Raw genomic sequence first — 16,969 nt, forward strand, 5'->3', positions numbered from 1 at the left:
TTATTCCACTGAATTACCACAGCTTTTGTTCCTAGAGGCCGAATTTTCAGCCGGAACCAGCCGGTGCCCCGCGGCGGCCGTGGGCCGGGAGGAGGTGCCTCACTGAGGGCGGGAGCGGAGCCACCTCACTGCCATTTCTCCTCACAACCAGGCGGAAGGCCCCGCGCCCGGCGCCGGGAGGCGGAGCAGGGGGATTAGTGGCTTCCGTTTTCCCGCCCTCGTCCCTCGGTGGTGTGAGGGGAGCGGAGCCGGGAGTGGTAGGGGGGGGAATTTGCGGGGCGCTGCTGGCAAGATGGTGTCGCTGCTGCCGCGCATCGAGCGGCTTTCGTCGCGGGTGGTGCGGGTGCTGGGCTGTAACCCGGGGCCCATGACTCTGCAGGGCACGAACACCTACCTGGTGGGCACCGGGGCCAGGTAACGACCCTGCTCGGGGGCGGGGGAAGGGGACGGGGACGGGCCGCCGCTCCGTCCCCTTCTCCCGCCCCGTTTGGGGCCTGTGCGCTGTCCCCGGCTCGAGAGGCGACTACCGGGTTGTTCTGAAATCCCTTATTTAGGGTAAAAAAGAGGAGAGAGGAAAAAAAAAAAAAAGATTAAACATTAAGTTTTCGGGACGAGTGCCCGGAGGCGGTTTGCGCAGGTGAGGTGTGGAGCCTCGGCCAGGCGACTGCTGGGCTAAGGCGGGGAGTTCCGTGAGGGAACCGGGTGGGTGCCTCGCCCCAGGCCTGGCCGCTCCCCGGCGGCGCTGAACCGGAGCTCCCTCGTCTTGTCCCGGAGTTGCAAATGTGTGGAGTAAATTTATTATTTCTCCTCCTTTGTAAGTTTTTATGCCACGGGGGTAGAATGTCACAGAGGGAAGAGAGGGTGTCTGGAATATGGAGACAGCCATTATTAGCACATTTCCATGCAATGTTGGATTATTTTTTTAACATTATTTAACTGTGATATGAGCACTCTGAATTCTCTCAGAGGGTTTTTTCCTTTTTTTTTTTTTTTCCCCCCCATGTGTAGAAGAGTCCTTATTGACACTGGGGAGCCAGCTACTCCTGAATATATTGGCTGTCTAAAGCAGGCACTGTCTGAGTTCAACATCTCAATTCAAGAAATTTTAGTGACACACTGGCATCGTGATCATACTGGTGGAATACCTGATATCTGCAAAAACTTCCCTAATGGTAGGCCAGAGATTTTGGATATTGTTGAAAATGTTAGATATGCGGCAAGAAAAATCTTTTACAGAGTGCTTCTGTGCAAATCAGCTGGATTATTCTTATGGAGTGTCCATATAAACTACATGTAATTTCATTATACTGTTGCAGTGTGTAGAATGAGAGCAATGAAAAATCCGAATGTTGTAGTACTACAGTTTTTCTTCAATACCTGCTCGTACCTTCATAGTAACTTTTTCTTAGGTGTGAATAATGAGAACCTAGGTTACCATCAGCAGTTTACATGATACTAAGAGATGTAAGAAAAACTTGATACTCATTCCTTTCTACATTGGCAGTAATGACAAATTGACCGTTATTTTTACTTGTGTAAAAACAATAAATAATGTCTGAAAAAGAAACATACATAACTTTGAGATGCCTTACAGCAGACCATTAGTAATTGCTGACAAATTCGGAGGCCTCAGATCATGAGGGGGAAGAGGGTAGGGCAGTCTGCAGGTAAATTCTGATCTAAAAATGTGTATTTCACGTTGATAAACTGTAAGAGACATTTCTGGTTTAGCATCTGGGAAGAGACTAAGCAGTACAGATCATGCAGTTCTTCTTAGCATCATTGGGCTTTGTCACAGGCTTATGTGCACTATTTTATAAAGTTGCCAGTGCTTATCTGTAAAGAAACCTGGGAACTACTGAAAATAACATTGGTGTCTTTGTGAGGATTTTGGTCTTGTCAACCTGTGAGCATGGTGGTAAGACTAGCAAGGATATATAAATACCTTTCTGGGTTGCTATGTATCCATAGCTGTTACAGTCAAGGCATTCACCGTTCATGCACAGTTCAGAAGGATAGAAGCTGAGGGCGGTTGCAGGTCAAAAAGCTTCCATCCAATCTTAGGCAAATGTTGAATGGTGCTTCTGTGAATCATAATGCAGAACACGAGTGCAGAAATCATAGTGTTATTGTAGAAACCTGGGGGTTTGGGCTCTTGATAAGTCAAGAAGGAACATTTATAAAATACAACAATTACTGTCATTTTTTTATTAATTTCACTTGTGCTTTTTCATCTTCAGAATTGCTGCTGGTACAGAGTACGGTATTCAGATTCAGTGGCTTTCACTATTCAGTGTTGGTGGCTCTGGAATAAGGTTGCTTTATACACATAAAGTTACTGTACATAATTTCTTGTTTCTAGTTTTGTATTTGTACTGTGTAATAATTCATAGTACTTGTTCAAAAAGTAGCTTTCTGTGGAATTATATTATTATAGTGAAAATTCAAAATGTCATTTGCTTTGCTTCCTGTAAATAGACTCTGAATATCGCATCAGTAAGCTTCCTCGTGTCCCTGACCGTGAAGAAATAATAGAAGGAGGACATAAATACTTTTATCTCAAAGAGGGAGATGTGATACAGACAGAGGGAGCCACACTCAGGTAAACACCAATTTCTGCAAGTTTGCTGGATCACTTTTTTCTCCAGAAATCTGACACATATATGTATCCTAATTTCTAATGCTTGGCAATCCATGCATCTAATCTTTTCAACACTTACGCATGTAGGCTTCCTATCATGATCCAGCAGGGTGTGTTTATATGAAGAAATTGTCTTTATGAATGAGGATTATCAGGAATTAGCCTTTGGGTTTTGGCCTCAGCAGAGAAAAGAAGAACACTTCCCTTGAAAAATACTCCCTTTGGGAAAATCAAATAGGATTTTACATACTTTCTCATCATTCTTAGATAAATAGTTCATTATTAAAATTGATACTTTTGGGGAAGTTTATGGTAGTCTGGATGGATTCTTTAGATGCCTTTCTATTTACTTTAAAAAATATTTCCCAAGGAGGCACTAAAACATTTAATACTTAAACTGTTAAATTTTAAACTTTTAATCTGTCAGGTTCTTGTAGGGTGCCAGTTTGGGAGGGCTTCTTCCCAGAGAGCATATTGCCTGATGTGTTAGCGTGAATCAGTCTGAAACAGAAAGCCACTCTGAGACACACAAACACACACCCCCACCCTCCCCCCACCATTCTGTTTCCAGAGTTCTTTCATTAACAAGGCATTACTCTCCTTGTTTTCCTCAGTTGTAGAATATGCCAACTGGCTGCCTGAAAGAAAAAACATAAAAATAAAGGATGTGTTTGACCAAAAGCATTTTATTTTGTTCGTGTAAAAAGAAAAATACATGGAAAGTATTATATTGAGTATTGAAGACCTATCACTACACTAAGTGGACCATGTTTGGACAAAATCAATTTAGAAATGAAGAGCAACTTGTTAAATAAGACAGGGGTGGCACATTTTGAAGTTTGGGGTAATGCAGCCAAACTTTGTGCTTGGTTAAAAGCAGGTATTCTTACCTGGTTAATTCAGTGAGCACTTTAAGGATACTCTTAGATCCGCCCCTGGTTCCAAGAGAGCAGTATGTGCATGTTAAATTTTTTTCAGCAACCTTCAAGTTTTCAAAGTCTGCCAGGCAGTGTTGGGTTGTTTTTCCTCTGTTTTTCCATGTTAATGGTTAAGCTTCCTGGTAAAGTTTCATGAGGAACTGGAGGATACCACATCCTACAAAGGCAAGATGCCACCCATCAGCTTGATTTTTATGTTGCCTCTGCAGGGCAATGGGTCACCTGCTTTCTGCTGAACTGAGTATTCAGTAAGAGCTGGAAGTCATTGCGTCAGATGGTGCTGTGCTTCTGGCCTCTTGGCCCTGCACTAATGTGGCTGGGTGCTGTTTATCATTGGCCTGTACACCACGCTTGACACGAGCTCTGTCGGTTCCTGATCGCTGCTTTGATGCATCTGCCATGAACAAGAAGATTTTGATGAAATTTCAGCAGTGATGCTGGTCTGAGTTGTGTACTTTCAGTTTGTATCAGCCTCAGCATGAGGCCTTCTGCCTTTCAAAAGTTGTACTGAAAGGACACTGCAGTGCAGCTCTGTAGCAGCTCAGTTTATTATATACGTATCAACTGTCTGTTCATACTTTGCTGCATTCTCATGCAGTACTGATTCAAGCTGTGGGGTCCTAAATCCTTGCAATTCAGATGGCTAATGACCTGCACATAGCACAGCTAAAAGAACATAATTCCTTGTTGTATTTGACAGCTCCACTCCACTGTGTCATGGGGCTTTCAAGGAAAAACATGTTTCAGGAGACAGAACTTTATCTGGGTTGGGCTCAGAAGTTTATAGTTAATTTCTAAAAGAGTTGGCAACATCATCCTCACCCTCTCGCTAAGTGCAACGTGTGTCAAGAACTTCATGCGTTTCAATCTGGAAATAACATGTCGATTTTTTCTTTTTTAAAGCCCTCTATAGCACAAATTCTACAGGACTAGCCAGCTCCCTTAATGCACTTTTATTATGATGTGTCATGTAAGTAAAAGCATGTTAGAGATGATCTGTGTTCTCTACATGTATAAGAAAATGGACTGGGATTAGACAAAGTGATACCCTGTTTACATCGACATTTTAGCCTCCTTTTGTTCTTTTTTTTTTCTGGTTCTTCTTGTGGGCTACTTTGTTAAGTGTATGATTTTATCATTATTTGTTTCTAGCTTCTGAAAACGAAGCATATATGCTGTATGAAAAATTTATGCATTTTTGTTGTTCTTTAAACAGAGTTTTATATACACCTGGACACACTGATGATCATATGTCTTTACATCTAGAAGAAGAAAATGCTGTATTTACTGGTGACTGTATTTTAGGGGAAGGAACAACAGTAATTGAAGACCTGTATGATTACATGAAAACTTTGAAAAGGTTGTTACAAATGAAACTAGATTTAATATATCCAGGTAAGTGGTTCTATTTTTAACTACTCTGTTTTACTATATAATTTTTAAATATCTCCTCTGAGAATGTGAGAACTCTTATTACAATCAAATGCCATTATTAATGTAACAATTCAAGTTCATTGCTTAATATATGTCCAGTGCTAAGCTAAGCTGACTTTATGGCATGATGGTTTGCAAGACTTGAAAATTTTTCAGAGGTAGGTATCTTTTCTTCCTGAGATTTCTCCATTTGAGGGTGAATCTTGTGCTTCTGTGCCCAAAGCCTACAGAGGCCAGAATCTTTAACTGTTGGAATCATACAGCAAATTTGGTTATTACTTTACTCATGTGCCTTAATGTTACCCTGGAAGAAAAAATAATAGTTGTTCTTTTGATCCTTTGCATCCCCGCATACGCTGCCAATGTGAGTAACCTAGTAATGTTTTTTGAGATGCCTGTCCTTTGCAGCACAGATTAATCACAAATTCATCTTGGAAAGCTGCAGAACTGTCAAATGGTTGTCTTAGTTAATGACTTAGCTTAAACTTGAACAAGAGCCAAGAGGCCAAACACCATGTTCTAAAAATAAGTTGCTGATTCATTCAGTCTATGACTTTGCTTTATTTTTTTTCTTCTATTTCCCCCACACTTTGGGAATGCATTTACTTTTCATATAAACCATGTGTCTATTTGACAAGACTGGATTTTAAGAATTCATTATGTAACTAAGGTTTAAGCTCTTCATTTGCTTTTTCAGAGCTACATCTCAGGATTTTTTCTGACTTTCTGTTTCATCATTTTCAACTTGTCATTGTGAGTGACTGTGCCTGCATTCTCAGTTCTGTCTTCCTCCATTAATCATCTATGTTTAGGCTACATAACCAAATCTCTTTTGATTTCATTCTTAAAATAGGCTCCTTTTGAAGTAGGTTGTTCTTTAAGTGCTTTAAGATCTAAGCATAAAAATGCTGTTTAAGAAAAATACCATTATAGATATTCCGTGGATGTAAAGGCTGACATAGACAGAAATAGCAACTTGCTCATAGTTATTGACTTAACTACTGGTAAAACCAAGAATATTTTAACCTCCAGAAACTCAATCTATTGTTCAATCAAATGCTCTACTTTCTTTCTTAAATACCTACAAACCACAGTCTGTTCCTCTAATTGAATTTCTGCCTTACAAAACCCCATATATGTCAGATTCTATTGGGTTTATCAATTTTATCTTTTGTATTTCGCTCTGTCCTTAATCATTATTTATCTAGATTACACATTCACCAAGGCTGAATATTTATCTGTACCGCTGCACTGTTGTAAGTACATTCCTGCTGTACTTGCAGTTAGGAAGCTAGTTGGATATTATGCATTTTCAGGGATGAGTAGCTAAGTATTGAGATGGTTTGGAACTAACTTTTTCTGTCCATGCACCACGAAATGTATGTGCAATTGTGTGAAGGGTAACTATTGCCCAGTCAGAACAATTGTTCATACTATTGGTATGTACTTCTATGTACGTTCAGTACTTTGAGTCTGTTGCAGTTTTAGGTCTTCATAATTCTTGAACTGTTTCTCTGTTCCCCAGAGTGCTTTAGCGTTCACACTGCAGCCTCAGAATTAGATGTAGGGGAGAATGATTTTGATATTTTATTTTTTTTTTAAATAACAAGCTGACTGCTGTCTAGGTGTGAGTAGCTGAATTTTGCCAATCCTTCCCCTTCCATGTTTCTTTTTTAATTTAACGTGGAAATGCCTTCAGGCGGAATATTGGCGACAGTCAGTTTACAGCTGATAGTGTATGAGGGTCCCTGGGACCAGAAGAGGGCGTTTCAGCCAGCAGAGGGCTCCCCATCCTGTAATAACGGACGACGTGCCTTGGCAATACGGGAAAAATGGTACCGGAGTCAGGGACCTGTGCGAGGTTTCATGAGCCAATTATTTTCTTCAGTTTTATCCTCGGTGCTTTAATTTACTGTAAAGTAAAAGAATCTATAGTACTTCACAGGGTGTTATGAGAATAAAAACTTACTGTTTCTGATCATCTGGGCTATACAGAGGTCTGAAATAATATGAAGCTGTCTGATATAAAGTCTGAATTGTTGGAAAGATAGTCATACTTTGAGAGATCTATTTCACATGCTTAGAAACATTTTACATTTATGCAGATATTAATTTAAAGTTAACTGTTTTGCTGTCCCTGAAAAATTACAGATGGGAAAGACTCACATATGGATTTAGTTCCAAGCTTTCTGACATCATTTTTAATGTAGGTATATGCATACACAATGGCTATGGATCAGATGATGTAATGGATATGAAAAGGCTTTAACTTGGCAATGTGTAGGTTCCATTCCAGGTACTGACATTGGTCTTGTAGTCTCAGTCAGTTAAATCACTTGGAAGAACAGGGACTGGTTTTAAGACTGCCCTGTGAGTCGATGTGCAGGCCTTAATTTTGAATACTTTAATGTGACTTCTGTCATTAGAGAATCCAAGAGAATGGACAGTTACCATTATAGTGTCTGCTCTGTATATCTTAATGTGTTTTTTCTAAATTTAAACTTTTGTTTTTATAAATGGTAACATACTAGAGATACTGTTATATCTGTAATTTATTTTGTAAAGAACAATAGCCGGAGATTAAATATGTTTGAAAACATTAAATATATATGCATATGACAGTATAGTTTTATATTTACATGCTACATATCTTTTATTTATAATACTATCTTTACACAAGATAAATGTCAATGTATATTTAGGAATTTCAAATCTGCTGAAGCGAGTGTATAATTTGAGATACTGAGAAATATTTTGACATGCTGAAGGATAGATTCCTTTGACACTTTTTTATTTCACAGATATTCAAAACATGAAAAATTAGTTGCTCTTTTTCTAGAAGTTGCCTGGCCTCAGGCAAAATAAGATCTAATTTAAAAAGCCTTAAAACTAAAAACCCATTTAGTCAGTTAACCCAAAAGTACAAGTAAAGAATATGATGATTTTTTTAAAATAGAGAACCTCAAAAGAAACTGTCTGATTTGGGTGATACCAAATAACTTCTAAAAGAAAACTATGGTTTTTTTACAGTATTTCTGTTCTACTCATTTTATAAATTACTTGGAGTTTAGACTGGCAGAGCTGGAAGTTGCTGCTTTTATTTCACTGAGGTATACAGGCAAAGAAATAGGAAACCTTGCATCTGACAAATATTCATGCATGTAAATGTCTGTATAGGTAAAACATTAATTTCTGTGCATGTAACTCTCATGTCTGAAAAATAGTTTCATCTGTCATTTTAGCATATCATGAGGCAGTATTTGATTTTTCAACAAAGGTTAGTGCTTTACCAATTAAGCCTGTTTCTAATTTGATTCAAAGACCTTTGAGTAAGTTGAGCGTTTCTGATCTACCGCAGTAAGTCAAGGAAAAAACATATTTGTTTTGTTTATTAACCAGCCAGATATAAAATGATCCACATAGAATCTTCCTTGTGCATTGCTTATTCCTGCCCTGAAACATTCTGATTGGCTCACTGATTTGTCTTCTATTGATTTTTTGATCATACTTATAAAAGTATGTTCTTAAGGGAATAAAGTACAGTGTGTGAGTCAGTTTTGAAGATGTCTCCTGGAATATTTATCTGTCACAATTAAAGATGTTACTTCTCTTGCCTCTGTGTTTGCTAGATGGCCCCACCACAGGACAGTAGTACACAAGTCCTTTGCCTCAGCCACTACTGTTCACAGACCAGTATCAGTTTAAATCATCAGTATCCTTTGGGGAGAGGGAGACAGGCAGACAGAGCTAATACAATGACATGAATCTCATCTTTCAAATCTGATCAGCAGTGAACTCCTTTCCTTTTTTTTTTTTTTTTTTTAATAGCCTAAAGTAGGCTTTCCTTGCTTTCCTTATGCCTTCCTTTTACCCATTCAGACTTTTCAGATCCTAATTCTTCCTTTCCATCTTAATGATGAATTGCAGACTATGATGCAGACATTCAAACTTAATTTTGGCCTATTTATGTGGAGGAAAAAACAAAACAAAAAACTACAACCAAAAAAGCAGGCAAACAATTTAAATTGTCTTAGAATTTAACATCGAGGATACTCTGACAGGGTGGTACGTACAGGTGTTGCTCCCTTCTTATGACTTTTAAACCAGAGTTTACATAAGAATGATTCCATTATTCAGTGGCATACTTAATTCCAAATGTAAGTAATAGCGTTGTGGTACATGTGTTTTGATTTAGGTCATGGCCCAGTAGTACGTGATGCAAATGCTAGAATCCAAGGCTACATTTCTCACCGAATGGCACGTGAACAGCAAATTCTAAATGTTTTCCAGAAGAATGCTGGAAAATCATATACATCCTCGGAGCTTGTAAAGATAGTATACAAGGTAATTATTGATTAAAAGTTTTTTAGATCAAACTAAAGAAAATTGAGGTTATGTTTATAAAATTGTATGTAACAATTTAAGTATCTGACTAAAGACCATGGTGGCTTTTTAAAAGAGAAAAAAACCTATTTTTGCTTGTTCAGAATTCATATATGATTGTGCATTTAAATTGTATTTTTGAGCACTTCATTGGAGTGGGGCCCAGATGATTCTTATGAACTTATTTACTATCTAGTTGATCCTAAGCACGGTATCATAGGACCAAGCAAAAATAAAGTTTTAGTGCTTGGTTCTAAGTGAAAAGTATGACATGACTGTTAATTTTTTGATTTGCCAAAATGTGTTTGGAGTCTCCTGAAAGATTGGTTAAAATTTCTAGTTCCTGATTTATCAGTCTGCAGGAGGGTGCAGGTGAACTGCAGTTTCACAGAGGTGAATATTGTGCTCAGAAGTTGGGTAGCTTGGATGTGTCATTATGCAGGCGTAAGGGTACTTTTTCACTACTTCATCATTCTTCATGTAACCTCAGTAGTTGGTAGATGTGGTATGAGGATTACCCCTCCTAGCCAATAGAGGTAAAAAATATACAGCACTTGCTTCAGATGAAGATGTCAAAGTTGCCAGTGGCTGTGGTTTGTGAACAGTTCTGTAACAGCTTCACAACTCATTTTTCATGGTTCTGCTGATCCTCAGTTTCCAAAAGAATGACTATGTCACATTGAACAGTTTGCAGTGCTGATGTACCATTACCTGTGGCTGTTTAGCTCCTGCAGATTTCCTGCCTGAACAGCCACAGTTTTTAAGTATACAGCCATTCACGTTTCTGTAAATCACAAACCCGTCACATTCACAAATGTGACACAAATTGTGAATCACATTCACAAATTCTGTAAATCACTTACCCTGTCGCTATGTGATAAGAATTTTTTCAGTCCTACTAAAGCTTTCATATTTAAAAAAAAAAAAAAGTGTAATCTTTCAGAGCTTTTTAAAGATTCAGAATTTATTGATCTAGTTTTCTAGTGAATTTTCCTGCCTGACTCGTGTTACTTGGAGAAGAACTTTTTAATTTTCAAAACGAAGGCTTTACTTTTAGGATGATAGAGCTGGAGATGGGGATTTTGAGAAATGTTACTGGTTTTTACCTAGTGAGCATTGCAAAATTTTAAGAGGCATTTTGTCCTCCAGAAGCTGTTGTATTTTTAACTTGTTTACTCATTTACAGATACTAATTGTTAAAGGTTATTTAAACCAATGCAAATATTGTCATGGAATACAAGTGATAAGTATCTGTGGAGGAAAGCATCTTTAAATTTGTCTTTAAAAATGCTCAGCTACCCTGACAACCCAGTGCAGACCAAGCTCAAAGAACACAGTCTTCTTATTGTTGGCCAAAGTTTGCATAACACAAATGGATAATGTAAAAAATGAGCAAAGGAAACAAACTACTTTAGCTGGTGTAAAATTGATTTTTCTCATTTCAGTTTGTTGTCATTATGTAACTAACTGAATGTTCAACATAGCAATTCAGAAGAGGAAAATCTATGTTAATAAACCGTGAGTTCTGTATATTGAAAAAATAATTGGGAGATATTTAAATAAATACAAAATGCCTGTTTGTGTTCCCATTAGGAGATCCCTGAGAATTTACTTCTAGCAGCAGAAAATAACCTCCTTGTCCACTTGAGGAAGTTGGAAAAAGAAGGAAAAGTGTGTAAGTTGTGGATGAAGGGCTGGAAGGAGGGTCATTTTCATTTTGATTTTCTATGTACTGTTTCTCATTGTATTTTAGTGCATTATTTCCTGGGGGAGCACTGCAATTACTTGCAGTAGCTGCCCTTCAGACAATCTGAAGTAGAATTATATACAAAAAGCCTGGTTATACAATATTTCCAAACTTTAAGAAAACATTTTATAAAGTATTTGTGACATGCTTAGGGGAGAGATTACTGCAATGCAGATACCTTTCAATTTTTATTAAAACATACCATGGAATACATTCCTAATGCTAGCATTTATACCTTTTTATGTATTTTCTGAAATTCTTACCTAAATATGCATGTCCATAGCATATTATGGGATTACATTTACATTTCTGCCTTTCTTAAATGTGTATGTTTGTGTTCTAGAGATGGTTAAAATCATGCAGTGTAAATTTTTGCAATCTCTGATTAGTACAGTACTTAAGTAGAGCAACTATATTTATTTTACTGCCATTACTTTTAGTGAACAAGGTGAAGTATTCTATTTCTGTAATGGCATGTGCATGTGGAAATGTTATTCAGCCAGAAGCTAAGGAAAATATTTCTTTCTGTACGTTACATAACTGCACCTGGTTCTGTCTACTTATAAGTAAATAATTAATGTGAATATTTACTGCTGTTTCAAATTTTCAGCATTTACCAACCTGATTAACAACATGAAACTAGTGTATTTTTTCCAACTTACACCTTCTGTTTGTTTTAATGATAAATCAGCTACTAGGTACTAATTGTTTAACAATTAAGACTTAGTTTTTGTAATAATAATGACCTGCCTTTTGTTCAAAGAAAATAGACTGGAGTCACATGCCTACAGTCATTACTGAAGTTCAGAAAATGATGTCTTTAAGCATATTTTGTGCAGAATGCCATGGAAGCTTACCAGCATGATGCTTACTGCACCAGCTTTTAAATGTGATCTCGATGCTTGGTTATCAATATACATTATTGACCTACACATTTCTCCAGTTTGGCTCCACAAGATTCCTCTAGGCTATCATAATGCTGTTGACTATTTATCCCTTCCTTTCACTGCCAAAGTAGCTCAAGCAACAGCATTTTCTGTTTAGATGAAGTAATGAATAAATTAACTTTCTCTTTGAAGGTAGATTTGCAATCTTCCCTACAAAAGACTATGTGTATGCATCTTAAATGTCCAGGAATTAGTTTGAGAGAGCTAGTGACTTCCATCTCTTAAGTCAGGGGAGGGTTTTTCATGTGTTTGGTTTTTTGTTTTGTTTGGTTTGGGGTTTTTTCCCAAAACACCCTTTTCATGCTTATGGGACAAAAATAGCTACGTTTTCCTTAGAAATCACCTTTGAAGAGGCATCAGATCCGGAGCTTCAGTGAGATACCTGTTCACAAAGTAGCAACTGCTTGAAATTTTTAGAAAATTTAACTAACTAGAGGAGCTATTAGTCAGAATTGTTGTGACTGTTCTGCTCCAGTTGGAGGTCCTCAATTCAGCTGTGTGCTCCTGCTTTCCATGAAGCACCAGAAATGCCCTTTAAAGTTGTTTGGTTTGGTTTGTTGTTTAATCTTCAATTTGTGCTCACAGAGAAGGAGGAAAGCAATCTGATCAGAACACTTGGGGTTTTTCTGTGCTGATCTCTGCAGTGTGGAAACAGTTGCTAATTTTTTTAATCTAAGCTTAGACCCAGATCTATGATAAACACTTAACATTGTGTGACCTTTGTCAGTTTTTCAGTTCAAATTAAGGACATCTGCTAAGGAAAATTGATTCTGTTGATTCGGAGCATGTAGCACACAAATGCTCGTGTACTCATGTTACTGGTTCATTTGGTTTTGATATGATGTCCTTTCCACATAGTCTGAGTTGCAGTGTTTCAAGTTTTCTTCTCATTATGGAAGACTTGAGTTGCAGTCATAACACTGTCTGCTTAATTTTCACAAAATATTTTTCTAAAGCAGCCTGTTGTCAGTATGGGTAATGAATGTGACAGGCATATTACAATGTTACAAGAAAGCTACTCCATGCAAATTATGGCCATATGCTGTCTGCTGCAGTCATTAATTCACCACTTCATTCTAGGGATTGCAGTGTATGTTGGTACATAACTTTTATAACTTCAATTAGGAGTGATACTGCCTTTACAGATTTGCTTTTCTTACTTTAAACAGAAAAATAATGTCTTGTATACAGGAGCATGGCACAATATGCGCATGTAGACTTTCTCGCATGTTTGGATCTAAATATCTTGGTCATTGTTTCACATTTTTAAAACACAGCTGATGAAGATATAAAAATAATTTTATTGTTCTTAATTTAGCAGCACAGATTTTTTTTTCTATAGAGTTCATAAATTTCAGAAAATGCAACAAGTGCTCTGCTACCTCTAAATTCTTAATATCTAGAAATTTTCATATCCTGAACTTTAAATAACTGTAGGATTATTAAACCCTTTTTAATTAATCATTCTTTATATTGCAAGGTTACATTTTGAAATAGTTAATGTTTATCACCTTCCATTAAAACTCAACACTGGCCTGAAGGAAAGTATTTCAGTAGTTTTGATAAAAAATTACATGTACAGGTTAAGTTTGAGATGATAGTCTGATGTTTATATGTAGCATCTCAGTGTTAGTTTGTGACTAATTTGGCCTTTTTTTTTCTTACAGTACATGAGGCATCTCCCAACTTCAGATGGAGAAACAATTTATAAGTTACGCAAGATTGCTCAAGAATATTTTTAATCAGCACAGTTGGCTGCAGGAAAAATATCATGATGAGCTCAGATGATACGTAAAATAAAAACTAATTCTTTTTTTTAAAGTAGCAATACAATTTTAAAGCAATGTTACAGTCAGTTAACTAATGGTTTTCATATTCTACTTTAGGGGAATTTTAAAAATAACCTGATAGGTACCGAGTTAATAAAATGGAATGTAAGTGAAGAACTGAATGTTACCTCTGTTGTGAAATACCTAGCTTTATCATTGGTGGCAGAAGACAAAGAGCGAGGTCTTATAAGCTTAATATTGCAATATCATAAAGCAATATTATAAATTTAATAAATCAGATATATAAAAAACTCTAGAAAAAATAATAGGAAAAGTGTTATTCTAAATCTGTTTTCATTTGCTTGTGCTTTTCAAAAAGTGATTTTCTAGTAAGTTATCTGTACATTCTAAAAACCAAATTATTTTTGTTAACAGATGTAAATACTGGGGTTTATACACCTTTTCTAACTTAGCTGCCTGTGCACGTCTTCGCTAGTTGCTCACTGCAGTAGGTTTTAGCAAATGCTGAAAGCAGTTCCAGACTTCTCTGTTTTCTGGTGGAAACACCATTACTATGGAATTCATTCAGAGGATTCATTAATTTTAACTAATCGATGTCAAAAAATGCACAGAGTTGAAGCAGACTTTTAAATTCTTTATAAGATTCTGCAAGAATGTGATTAAAAAGCTGTATAAATTGAAATATATATTACGTACCATATGAAGTTAAGATTGTCTATCACTTTATAACTAACAAGCTTCAAGTTTTGCTGTTAAATCAATTTAAACTACAAATATTTTAACTAAAGGTTGTATTTGGTTGTAAGATACTCTATAGCGTATCAAAGTGCAATGTTTCAAGATTAAACTGCAAGTTCAGTTCTTGGTATAGCTTAAACTTACAGAATAGCATATAAACATTTGCATTACTTTGTGTATTCAAAGTATATGAAGTTTTTATGATTTATGCACTCCTTTTAATGCTGGCTCAACCTTAAAAAAAATCAGATATCAGATATTTGAAAGTACCAAAGACAAATATATGTTCTTGAAAATCCTTGAAAACCTTTCACTGTTCAATCCTGTACCTTCATTTGCAAAACATGCTTTTGTTTGGGTATTTAAGGCATGTCTTAATAATTACCATTATTTTATGAAGTTGATGGCATTTGTTCTGATCAGCTGAGCCAAATCCAGTACAAAAATACTCCCAGGAACAGGAATCCAAAAGTGAAATCATGTTCTGAAGTAGTGACCAGACCCCTGAAGAGGGGAAATAATAACTTTCTGCTTTATGAAATGATGCTGTGTGCAGACTTCATTGATCTGATATTTGGCCACATCATGACTCTTGCTCACTTTTAACTTCCTGTACAGTGTCATTTTGGGGTGTTTTTCAGGTCTCCTAGTTTTTCTTTTATATTTTCTGTTTACTTGCATTTTTCTATTTCAGCCACTTTTTTATCCCTCCTCCCACAAACTTTATTTTTTTCAATTCCTTTTGGATTGTTTCTGTCTTCATAATTACTCAGCAGCTTTCACATGGACTTCTTACTATTAATAATTACTGTTTTCCTGTAGCTATTTCATTAATTTATAGTTACCTTTTCCGTTGTTAGGAGTAAAAAGGCAATTATCACTGTTTTCTTTTTTTAAAACTTAATTCATATGCTCCAAATGATGTCATTTTGCTCAGGAAAACAGCAAGATCAGAGAAATGGCACAGTTCTCTGTCATGAGGTCTGAGAACCTAAGCCAGCAGGAAACTGGTATGAAGAAGTTACTGGTATGAAGCTCATTCATTACCTTTCTGAGCTAAAGAAAAAAATCTGTGGGCAGGCAAAATGTCACATTTTCTTCTGTTTTACTATACTTTTTCTTTTTTTTTAAACACACAGAAATGGCTTTAGAAATCAGTTAAAGTATTGCTGGAACTTGCAGGCAGTGAAGAAAGCGAGAAGGTACAAATCAGAGAATTCCATGTTCTGTGCTGTGCTGCAGCAAATGCCTGACATTCTCAAAAAATGAGGGAAATTGCAGTTTAACCAGACTTACCATTAATGATTGTGTATGGTGTCTCTGAAATATTAAAAGCAGAGATTGCACTGTTACTAAGATGTATATACATTAAAGTATACTTGTATCAGCTATGACATGTTGTAGAAGTCTCCTTGTTGATTTTGAGATTATAAATCAGGAGGAGTGTTTGTTTCTTTAAAAATAGAATGGTAATATAAGCTATATGCCATGGCTGTATAAAAATGGGGCTTAGCCTACTTACATCTCTTCTATTGGCTACATTCATCTGTGCAGAATGCATTGAAAGTTAAGAATAAAAACAGGAGAAGGGGCAATTTCTGTCTCGCCAAGCTAGAAGGGCAAATGTCATTCGATGCATTAACTTTCTAAACAGCTGGGGACAGAAGCTGGAAGAAGCACAAATAGCGTTTCCAGCCTTCCTGCCAGTTAATTTGAAGATCCTGTCCTGAGAGGCAGCATCATTTATTAGGTTTAAGACCTAGGAAAGAAGTTTGATGGTAGTTAAAACCTTTTTTTGGGTTTTCTGTTCTGTTTCTTGCTAACTTGCTTATTTACAGTTTGTTTAAAATGTCATTCTTGGTTCTATCTTTAAGCATGTTTGATGACGAGTGACTTCAGGAAAGGTCCCCAAATAGGAAGGGCATTGTTCAGTTTGTATCTGTTACTGCAGGGACAGTAATACACTTACTACCAAGTCCTCCACAGTCTTGCCACCTGAAACGTTGTATTGGGGTTGTGTGGCAAGGTTTTGGTAGCGGGGGTGGAGAAGATTCCAGAAGCTTCCCCCATTTCAGACTGTTGGGAACTTCCTTCCTAAATGATGTGATCATTTTGAAGCCTAATATTTCAAAATATGGGTGTCTGGAAAGAACCCAGCAACCTGTTGGCAGGAAGCAGGCTGAGGGTTGACAGTCTGGGGTGAGTCAGATCATCCCACTTTGCCTAAAGAGCCATAAGAAACATCACGTGGAGGGAACTCCAATAAAAGGAAGGTGTGGAAACTGTTCAGATGAGGCAACAGGCTGCCTTGTTTTCCATTTCAGTGTAGCAGCTTACCCTATAGCCTCAGG

General features: G+C 37.0%; 1 protein-coding gene across 3 annotated transcripts; it reads left to right on the forward strand.

The window, feature by feature from the left end:
- The first annotated feature begins 243 nt into the window (after positions 1–243).
- LACTB2 (lactamase beta 2) lies at positions 244–16,009 on the forward strand. 3 transcript variants are annotated; one of them, XM_010298735.2, is made up of 7 exons: positions 245–414; positions 1,009–1,172; positions 2,479–2,602; positions 4,796–4,974; positions 9,209–9,357; positions 10,990–11,071; positions 13,758–16,009. In XM_010298735.2, the coding sequence occupies exons 1-7, from the start codon at positions 293–295 to the stop codon at positions 13,799–13,801; spliced, it is 864 nt and encodes a 287-aa protein (XP_010297037.2). In that variant the 5' UTR covers positions 245–292; the 3' UTR covers positions 13,802–16,009. The 3 variants fall into 3 exon arrangements, with proteins under 3 accessions (XP_075600032.1, XP_010297037.2, XP_075600033.1); XM_075743918.1 differs by having other exon boundaries at positions 10,990–11,067; positions 13,758–13,934; XM_075743917.1 differs by lacking the exon at positions 13,758–16,009 and having other exon boundaries at positions 244–414; positions 10,990–11,205.
- Positions 16,010–16,969: the final 960 nt, after the last annotated feature.

Source organism: Balearica regulorum, chromosome 2 (assembly GCF_011004875.1).
Source record: "Balearica regulorum gibbericeps isolate bBalReg1 chromosome 2, bBalReg1.pri, whole genome shotgun sequence".
NCBI lineage: Eukaryota > Metazoa > Chordata > Aves > Gruiformes > Gruidae > Balearica > Balearica regulorum.

Coding starts and splice junctions, on each gene's coding strand:
- LACTB2 (XM_075743917.1), top strand. CDS start 293: ATGGTGTCGCTGCTGCCGCGCATCGAGCGGCTTTCGTCGCGGGTGGTG. Junction 415..1,008: donor CTGGTGGGCACCGGGGCCAG/GTAACGACCCTG, acceptor CCCCATGTGTAG/AAGAGTCCTTATTGACACTG. Junction 9,358..10,989: donor TTGTAAAGATAGTATACAAG/GTAATTATTGAT, acceptor TGTTCCCATTAG/GAGATCCCTGAGAATTTACT.